At 45.0% G+C, this 10,729-nt stretch overlaps 1 protein-coding gene across 1 annotated transcript in view; it reads right to left on the bottom strand.

Moving 5' to 3' along the window:
- Positions 1-990: 990 nt before the first annotated feature.
- LOC144930899 (uncharacterized) overlaps positions 991-10,729 on the bottom strand; it is a 46,810-nt gene continuing 37,071 nt past the window's right edge. Inside the window, exon 4 of the mRNA XM_078854470.1 lies at positions 991-1,046. Within this exon, the coding sequence (XP_078710596.1) occupies positions 1,020-1,046 (27 nt within the window). The 3' untranslated portion in view covers positions 991-1,019. The remainder of the gene's footprint in view (positions 1,047-10,729) is intronic.

The raw sequence follows: 10,729 nt of genomic DNA, 5'->3' as shown, positions 1-10,729 counted from the left end.
AGCAGAGACAAAGGCAGTGTGAGCAGGTGGCCTTTCCAAATCTGCTCTGAAGCACATTCCACATACAATGCAGATGCCGGACTTGCTCCCTTCCTGGGGTTTAACATTAACAAAAGAATTAACCATAAAGTTCATAAAGTTCAATGCAAACCTTCTCTCTGGGCATGACTGTTCCCATAGATCCTCCTTCAGGACTGCTCAGCCCACACATGGGATCCTCTATACTCAGAGAGCCACACCCACTTCCCTTATATCCCCTTGGGGTAAATGAACCACCTATCCCAGTGAGTCAACATAACCTTTTACCAACAGGATCAATATCTGCTAACAGAGTGGGATGCTTGAGGCAAGTACTGGTAGCCTATTATTATTATTATTAATTGCATTGTGGTAGCCCCTAGGAGCCCCAGTCATGGAGCAGGATCCCATTGTGATAGGGGCTGTACAAACACAGAACAAAAAGACAATCCCTAACTCAAGGAGTTTAGACACCTTACAATTACAAATGTTTCCAACTGCACAGCCAGGCAAATATGAAGAGGTTTAGATTGGATGAGATATTAGCCCAATCAGAACCCCAAATCAGCACACCCCAAAAACTCAGGGCAAGTAGAGTCCAAATCTGAATCTGAACAACTGGCTCCAATATCTGCAGCAGGGTGTTGGGAAGCAGAAAACAGCGATAGCTCAGTAGGCCCTGGCCACACCCCCTCTCAAACCCATAACGCTTCTTTCTGCCCCTACCCAGGAACTAGGAGCAAGGCTGGTTTTTAGTGTTGTGCTAGCAGCTGGAACAGAGGGGATTCTCCAGGGGCTTGTGTCCCCCTTTATGCTGCCAGAATGGTGTCAAGGAACCTCAGATTAATGGAGGATGAGCCCAGAGTGTTGAGACTTTTTCTGCCAGTTCCTCCTTGCCAGCTCATTTTCTTCTGCTACTCCCAGTGCTTCTCCATACAGCTCCCAGCTGCCTTAGTTCTCTCTCAGCTGATGTCATAAGGGGAACTGGAAGGTTTCAGGAGTCAAGCGAGGCATCGGAGAAGGGGACACTGGGGAAAAAATAAAAAGCAAGAACTCGACGATGATTTTGCGTTCCATACGGAAACCATCTGTTATACAAGGGCTCAGACTTACCAGCAGTAGGAGTTTGCGGATGCTCAATATTCCCCACAAGTGTATTTATAGATGTTGATACAGGATCTGGCTACTGCAACGCTTATGAATAACAAGTCTGCCATGAGAAAGGAACTTGGATTTTCCTTCTTGTGACTTTGTTACAGCTGCTACCCACCCAGGGATATGGTGCATCAGAAAAGACTTCAGTTATGGGGCAAAAAGTTGTAAACCTTCCTATAACTCAAGAGCACTGCTGTATACAGGGTGCCCTGGAGAGCAAGAGAAACCTCATGGATACAGACAACTAGAACCTGTTTCATTTATCCATGACCCTATCATAATTTTACTGCCTGTGTTCATGGAGAAACAATGTGGACCATATTCACCAGAAGCCACCAATGATCCAAAGCAGTTGTAAATCCTGTTTATTTCGACCAGCTAAACCAGATTTTCTTTACTGGAACAGCATAAAGCACCCAGAGTTTACTGGTGAATCTGGCCCTGTAATCATACAAGGAGTCAGTGGAAGCAGATGACTGGAGGTCAGGCAATACGTGGTTTGCTAAAGATTCTGCCAGCACGTTGCTGTGTCACCTTGGCAGGCCACTTAACCAATCAAAGCCTCAGTTTACCAATTTCTAAAACCGAAATAAAAATACCCACAATTCTAAGCACCCTGTCCTTTGACACTGATGTCTTCCAAGGCGTAGAGAGCCTTCGACTCCAGGAAAAGACAAAGGGAGTTGAAGGTGCCCAGGACCTTCTAAGAGGTGCATATCACCTCACAGGATCACACCCTCGCTGCTTCCTGTTGATTTATGAACGAGTGCCCTAATCTGTCATGCAAAAATGGGTTTAAAAAATACGGAGTCTGTGCATGTATAAGGAGACCCTAGTATAAAAAGGGAGGCTAAATATGGTGAACTTAGGAGTCACAGGTTCGGCCCACACATGTGAAATGAAGAATTCATGTACCGGACCCTCCCGGGAGGCCAGGCTGAAATCAATGGAGCTCTGCCAGTTTATCCCAGATGAGGAGCTGGCCCCATATTCCTCCAGAACTGTTTGGCCCACCATTAATTCAAGGCATATTTAAACTCTTCCACCTGTATCAGACAGATTCCACTCAATGCTCTAAGAAGTGCAGATGGGAAATGTAGCCACAGAGCTAGTTACATGGCCCTTTGAAAATGCAAGGAAGTGAGTTAATTACTTTGCGGCTAATTATCCGGCAGCTCCTACACTCTGCGAGGTGGAGCCGGATACAAAGAACTCAGTGGAAATTCCCATATATTTCCTAGGCTTTCCACCCAAACCCATAGTGCTCACAGAGCCATCTTGTCAAGAGTCTAGGACTAAACACTGACTCAGTCGAGGAGGGGTGAGCAGGGGGAAAGCCAAGTCACAGGTGCAGATGTAAGCAGTAAATGGTGCCTGTGTCGAAAACGCATCAACAGGTCTTCAGGTGCCACATTAGGGAGAGAGCAAAAGACTGGGACCTGGTTTTATTCTTTGTGGGAAATGGAAGAGAGGTAAAAGTCTCCAAACTCCTATGTGGGGAAGGGGGAGTCATGTGTTTTAATCTCCAAACCCCACTTAAATAAAAGGAATCTTCCTGTTTAACATAACGAGGAGTTTTATCTGTCCATATGTGGGTGAGGCATAGGAGCCAGGCTGTGTATTAGTGACTTTGGTTACCATGGAAACCTTATTACTAGGAAACTTGCCGGCATGGAGTGCCTGCCTTTAGCAGCTCTGACAAGGCAGAAAGGAAACCCCAGAGATTCATTAGCAAGAGGTTCCCATAGCAACCGCTCTAAACTCATTAATAATTCCCCCCCCCACTCCAACTTAACTCTGAGCGTGGGTGTCAAAATCCTCTGGTGGGAGGGGATGGTAAAATGGATGAGTATATATTTTTAAAAGACCTCTTTGCTGTCCTGGTAATAAAGCTAACTCCTTAATATTCAAAACATCCAACTTCTGAATAAAGACCCAACTAATTCACACAGCAAATAAAAGAACCCAGAAAACTTGACTCCCAATCCCCTGCTCTAACCACTGGATGACACTGCCTCTCAGTTCAAGACAAAATGAAACCCTACATTTCTTGCCAGCATGGAGAGCCATTCCAAATATCACAACAGATTTTATCTTGAGCAAAAACTGATCAGTCATGCAACTTATTTTTGCCAAGTGTGTTTAGATTATATGTTTAGATTATGTCAGAAAAACCAAGAAGTGCTACACATGAGCAGCATGCATAGAGAGAACTCTCTTTCAGAAGTCAAGCATATCCTTTCGTTAACACTATTTGCATACCGGCTCAGCTCAAGATGTCGGGTTTGATCTTTTGCATAGAAGAAGAAACATCAGACATTGTAGAATTATTTCCTCCACTGCAGGGAACATTGCAGCTTCCATCTACTCTAGAACAGCGTTTCTCAAAAGCGGCCAGCGTGGCCACCAGGGGCTATTCTTGCACCACAGGCTCCTGGGAAGTTAATTGGGGGTGGGGCCAAAGCAACAGCCCCTCTCCTGGGGCCACCAGCAGAGGTTGGGCCCTGCCCCCCTCTGAAGACACAAAAGCAGGCAGCCACTGGGGGCGGTGGGGTCAGGCGTCAGCCCTGGGGTGACAGGCTCCAGCCACTGGGCTTTGGGCTCCACTTCCCGGCCACACAGTGGTGGGCTCTGGCCCCAAGCTCACCTACCCTCTGATCACCCCAGATCCCCACTGCCCCTTCGCCCCTAGCCCCCGCTGCCGCCGTACCCACTCCAGCCCTCCAGGGCCAGGGCTGAGTAAGTAAGTCATATTTGTATGTTTGTTAGTATCACTTTTCACAGACTTAGTATCTTAAAAAAAAAAAAGCAACCAAAACCACAAAAGAAACAACAAGAAAAAAGACAAGAATGTGCAAATCACTTTATTTGTGTTTCTATTCTGTTTAGGTTCAGTAAAGACTAGAGACAACTGTACATTATTTTTATTATTGAGACTGCAAAAAAATCCTACTTAAATAAATTACAGTGATTTGGACATGCATATCTGCATACTGATTTGTTTTTCCTAAAGTTTATTAAGTATTTTAGGAAAAATTATCAGAGCAGCCACCAACAAGATTTGGTGGCCGCACTCTGAGGCCACCAAAAAATTTGTTGCGAGAACCCCTGCAAGTATACTGTTGTGGATTGCTATCGCCTTTGAGTAATAGTCTACAAACTACAGTTTGCAATAAAGTTAATACAGGGCCTGATACTACCAGCCTTACTCATTGATTTCATTGAGAGTACTCATGCAGTATGTTGGTATTATTCAGCAAGAGTAAAAATTGGGCTCACAACATTTTGGAGTATTATGCAAACTATAACTATTCGTGCCAAACTACAGTTGTCCCAACAAAGCACCCCATGGGAAAAAGTGTTTGGATTCTATATTTGATTTTTACATACATGAGGTGTATTCTCTGATGGTCAGCTAAAATAGTCATGGAGCAAGTCAACATGCTTCTACAGCTTTCCTTTTCCGAGGTTAAATGAAAGCCAAGAGTGTTGTTCAAGAAGTCAGAAAGCTTATGGCAGAAAGGATCGCCTGCCAGACCATCTAGTCTGATCGCCTGTGTATCACAGGCCACTAAACATCATCCAGCATCTGTACACCAAACCAGCAATCAGTATCAGATCAAAGTATTACAGCCATGAGGAGACTAAACAAATGTGTATCACAGGCCACAAACAGGTGCACCAGTGCCTGGAGTCCTTACACGTGGCAGGGAATTGATTTAGGGTTAGCCCATATGTGAATGTTGCATCCTGATTGGGTGCTCCCAAGCTCAGTAAAGGCTATTGGAAGGATTTTATTTCCTACACCTCTAATCTCCTCCCACTTAAGTTCCAAGTGGAAAAACTGATACACTATTGAAAATATTGTCCGTATTATTATTATTAATGAGAGAGGTATGTAATCTCTCCATTAATAATAATATGGACAAACATTCACGATGTGGATACGTAATGGATAAAGTGACTTCTTGTTTACATAAATATCAACATTTAGTTGCTGTTGAGGTAAAGGTTGACAAATGTATCCATTAAGTCTGTAACAGGGTGGCTTGTCCCTTAAGGGCTGGGACTAGCCAACCCTGATTACAGAATGAGGCACGCCTGGGAGAGACTAGGGTGATTTCTCTATAAAGAGCAGAAGGACACTGCACTGAAGTGGGGGAACAGAATCATAGAATCATAGAATATCAGGGTTGGAAGGGACCTCAGGAGGTCATCTAGTCCAACCCCCTGCTCAAAAGCAGGACCCATACCCAATTAAATCATCCCAGCCAGGGCTTTGTCAAGCCTGACCTTAAAAACATCTAAGGAAGGAGATTCCACCACCTCCCTAGGCAACGCATTCCAGTGTTTCACCACCCTCCTAGTGAAAAAGTTTTTCCTAATATCCAACCTAAACCTCCCCCACTGCAACTTGAGACCATTACTCCTCGTCCTGTCCTCTTCCACCACTGAGAATAGTCTAGAACCATCCTCTCTGGAACTACCTCTCAGGTAGTTGAAAGCAGCTATCAAATCCCCCCTCATTCTTCTCTTCTGCAGACTAAACAATCCCAGTTCCCTCAGCCTCTCCTCATAACTCATGTGTTCCAGTCCCCTAATCATTTTTGTTGCCCTTCGCTGGACTCTCTCCAATTTATCCACATCTTTCTTGTGGTGTGGGGCCCAAAACTGGACACAGTACTCCAGATGAGGCCTCACCAATGTCGAATAGAGGGGGACGATCACGTCCCTTGATCTGCTCGCTATGCCCCTACTTATACATCCCAAAATGCCATTGGCCTTCTTGGCAACAAGGGCACACTGCTGGCTCATATCCAGCTTCTCGTCCACTGTCACCCCTAGGTCCTTTTCCGCAGAACTGCTGCCTAGCCATTCGGTCCCTAGTCTGTAGCTGTGCATTGGGTTCTTCCGTCCTAAGTGCAGGACCCTGCACTTATCCTTATTGAACCTCATCAGATTTCTTTTGGCCCAATCCTCCAATTTGTCTAGGTCCCTCTGTATCCTATCCCTGCCCTCCAGCGTATCTACCACTCCTCCCAGTTTAGTATCATCCGCAAATTTGCTGAGAGTGCAATCCACACCATCCTCCAGATCATTTATGAAGATATTGAACAAAACCGACCCCAGGACCGACCCCTGGGGCACTCCACTTGACACCGGCTGCCAACTAGACATGGAGCCATTGATCACTACCCGTTGAGCCCGACAATCTAGCCAACTTTCTACCCACCTTATAGTGCATTCATCCAGCCCGTACTAGCTCAGATAATTGTGGAGACTGCAGAAGAGTGTGTGTAAGGCTCCTGCAGGGAAGATGCTGAGACCAAGGGAGCTATAACAGAGAGGAGGCTCCTGTGAGGAAACCCAGACAGAGTTTGAGCCCAGAAATCTGGGTGCCTAGATGCCAGAAGGATAAGCTCCAGGTAGGAAGAGCTGGGAGGATGAGCTGCGAGAACAGAATAGGACAGAAGACGAGCTCTGGGTGTGAGAGATGATACCAGAGCTAAGTATGGACTGTTGTGTGGTCATGGACTTCATTCTGGGACCCTGTGAACTGGTAAGAACAATTTCTGTTATTCAACTGGCCCCAGGCAGGGGTGGTGTTAACCCAGAGAGAAGCGCGTGTGAAGTTCTTAAGGGGCCCCGACGAGGTGGAAACTGAGGCAGGATGTAGCAAAGTGACCCTGGCCACAAGGGGGAGGGGACACTATGGAGGCAGCCAAACCCCATTACACAGTCAATAAATCTTAAAGTTCAACTCAACGGCGTCAATATCTGCTCACTACGAGAGAGTATGTCTGTATCGCCAGGTTTCCAAAATATTAAATAAAACCCTTTATATTACAATGTTTCAATTGCTATGACCAAAAACAGCCCCTAGCAAATTAACTGACTTATATTGAAGATTGTATACGTATTATTGTGATGTATTATTGGCATTGCACTGGCATTGCAAGTTCAAGTCCTGGACCAGGACACCATTGTGCCAGGTGCTGTACAAGCACAGAACAAATACACAGTCCCTGCCCCAGAGATTTTACCATCTAATACATCATTTTAAATTAATTGCTTGATATTTTGGTGCAAATAAATATCACATCAGACACTATCAAAGTTGGCTTCATCTTAAGTATTTTTCTAGCGATTAGATGACAAAGGAAAGAAACATCTTCAGATCCCCCTTTTATTACGACTGCTTACAATGTTACTCGCTAGAACACAGGGAGTGGAAAGGGAGAGAACAGCCCATCACGAAGGCACAAACAGGAAATCCTGCTTGTTGCTAAATACTGAAGTCCTATATTTTTCACTATTTTAACGGGAGGGAGCCTTTTTCCATCAAGTGGCCCTGGTGGGGGGGGGAGAGGGGGGAAATATACTTGTTAGAATGGGATTTGAGTAGAAAGGGCAAAGGTTGGGGATAAGGCTTTCATTATTCACCATAATAAGCCTGTGAAGCTCGTAACAGAAAGATATTAACAGTACTCAGCAGGGAGCTGCTTGGCTCAACACAGTCCAGTCCAGCTGATCAGTGTAAAAGCGATCTGTGGCCCGGGGCACAGGCCTGTAAGATACCAAGTGGAGAATGCTCAGCGCCCCGGAGGCACTCAACACCTAGCAAGAACAGGCTCATGGTCGGAGAGCTCGCTGAGTTTTGCCCCTCCATACTGTGCTCAGAGGGAGGGAGCGTGAGTCACTGGGCTGAGCCCATGGTGATGCTAAGCACCACTGGAAAGTGCTCAGTGCCCTTAGCTTCCATGCACTGGGAACACCTACCAGAAGGCCTGGGGCACCTCCCACAATCCCATTAGCTGCAGTGTTAAAGGAGCCCCCGCCCCCCCGAGCCTGACTGATTTAATTTATGTATTGCTCCTTCACAAGCTACACTGCAGGGTTTCCCAATGGTGAGTCTGGAAAAATTGTGTCTGCGTGAGGGGTGTGCGGGAAGTGAGGAAAAGACGCTGACATGCTGTCCTGCACTTACGCCGCTCTACTGGGAGGGGCAACGCCACAGGACAGACCCATAATTAGAATCTACTTGTCAGAACCAAGAGGATCCCGATTTCCTTTCATCTGGCCTCTCCTCATAAGCTCGTCCTTGAAGCAGTGGCTCTGGGAGAAGAGGTAGCTTGAAGCAGAGTGTCTTCGCCCTGGTAGGCTGACACGGTGACATGGGAGTACAATGGTCCTCTCCTTTCTTTGTTGTGTGTGTTCCTGGCTGCTATCAAATAGCGCCATGTTAGACCCCAGAAACAGCACAGTGATTCTGAATCACCTCTAACCAAACAGGGGCGTCAGTTAAGTTCCCAGAGATCTGGATATTCATGCCTACACATGCAGCTTTCTATTGATGCTCAATAGATGTTGTTTCCTGCGCTTGGTTGCTACCAATGGATCTAGCAAGAGCACCTCCGTTTTGTCAGTCATCGGGCTTCATCAAGGCTGGCCAGCTCACCAGGACTTCAAAGTCTGCCAGAGTGGATCCTCAATTGTCTGAGTTTTTAGGCATCGGCCCCACCAAGAGCTTCTGATAACTAGGGCTGTATGGTCTGCAAAGCCCTTTTAGAATCCCACTGATTTCTCTAAACATACAAATCTACATTGACTTGATAAGTGCAAGATGCTATTTTTATTATTACAGCATCAAGTTTAATGTAACAAGGTGCATCCCAAAGCGTGTTGTGGCAGCCAAAACATTTCAGCACAAAGAACATCTTGTTAAAGATCATCAGTACCAGAGAGATCCTTCTGCAAGGGATTAGATCCTACACTGCAGAGAGGATTTGATGTTAGTCATGTTCCACCTCTAACTTCTCTAAACTTTAGGGCTGCAGAAAAGGGCTGCTTTTGAAGACGGATATCAAAGTTGAAACGTTTCATGGAAACGTTGTTCAAACTGACACTTTTTACTTTGAAGTAATCAGTGGTTTTGGTTATTATGAGTCCCACTCTGCCTATACCCAATAAACACAGGGGTCGATTTGTGCTGAGCTGTTTTGAAATAGTTCCATTTTTAAAAGACCTGAAAGAAAGGAGATCACTATTTTTGACATCACTGAAACAGGGTGTGCATCCCACTTTGAGAGAGGTTCCAAACACTACCCAGGATCAGGCCCGAAATGACCCAGATTCTGGTTTTTAAAAGAAACTATAAAGAGGTGACAAATCAGTGTCAATAAAGTTGCTGAGTCTTCTTCAGCTTCCCTATACACTGATCCAATTATGGATGCATTGTGACTATTGTCTCCTAAAATGTGGCCTTCACAGAAGCATGCGTGCTGTAATTGCAGGACACATGTTTTAAAAGGGCAGCCTTAGCCCAAAGTATTAATCTAACAGGGGTGTTTAACTGGCATAACAAGCAGCATTAAAAGTAATTTAGCCTGTGTAGGATTAAACTAGGATATATTAACACTACTTATTATGTCCCATTAAACACCGCTATTAGGTTAATACTGGCCTTTTTAAAAAAAAAACGTTGTCATTATGCAACTGGGGTTTTAGAGAGCTAAATTTTTTAGGAGGCAATATTTGTCGTACATGATCATTTACCTTAATGGCCTGCTTTGCTAAATTCAAAGGGGAAATGTTATGCTGACCTCAACTAACTGAAGTATGCTGATTTTAGACCACTGTTTTAAAAGTAGCAGGACAAAGGCCCCAAAGCCACTTTTTGGTTTAACAAAGAAATTTGCGGGTTGAAGGGAGGGTGTGACACAGAGACAGATTGCACAAGACAACAAATAGACTATATGAACAGGACAGACTATTATGGGGTCTTTTCTCCTTAGGGTTACTGGTACAAATTCAACCCAATTTGGGAATATCATTACTACCAGAGGGGAAGGATGATCCAGTGGCTAGGACGCGAACCTAGGTCTGAGCAGCTCCAGGCTCAATTCCTTGTTCTGCCAAAGACTTCCTGTGTGACCTTGGACAAGTCAGTTATACCTACACTGTTAAAGGCATTTAGGTATTGCTGTGCCAGCACTCAACTGTAAGTCGGGTTTTGGCTCCTAACCGCTTAAATCCCTTTTGAAAGTGAGATTTAGGCTCCTAAATCTGTTAGCCACTGCAGTACTGAGCCCAGCAACACCTAAATACCCTTGGACCTTCAATTCTCTGCGCCTAAGTTCCCCATCTGTTCAATGGGGATAGCAGCCATGTCCTGCCTCACAGGGGTGTTGTGAGGAGACATACAAAGATTAAATGACTGTATAAGGGTCTCAGAGACAACTGTGAAGGGGACCAGATAAGAACCTAATATGGATAGAGCCCAAGTAAAACTGGTTGGTCTTTGTTCTTGTAAAAACATTTCAAGGGAAACAAAAGAGCTTTTGTGTTTGTTGATTTTTTCTCTTCAAACGTTCTCAGGTTTTTGTAAAAACAAAACAAAAAACCACCCTGAATTTTGGGGAGGTTTTAGCTAAAACGTGTCTGTTCTCTGCAGCTGAAAAAAATCAAAAAAGTTTGGCCGGGGAGGATATTTTTTGACAAAACCCCAAAGAATACATCATACGTGGATGTTTCCTGGCGAAATGCCCATTTTGAT

This window comes from Lepidochelys kempii, chromosome 10 (genome assembly GCF_965140285.1).
Source record: "Lepidochelys kempii isolate rLepKem1 chromosome 10, rLepKem1.hap1, whole genome shotgun sequence".
Lineage (NCBI taxonomy): Eukaryota > Metazoa > Chordata > Testudines > Cheloniidae > Lepidochelys > Lepidochelys kempii.
This window is presented reverse-complemented; position numbering and strand designations above follow the sequence as displayed.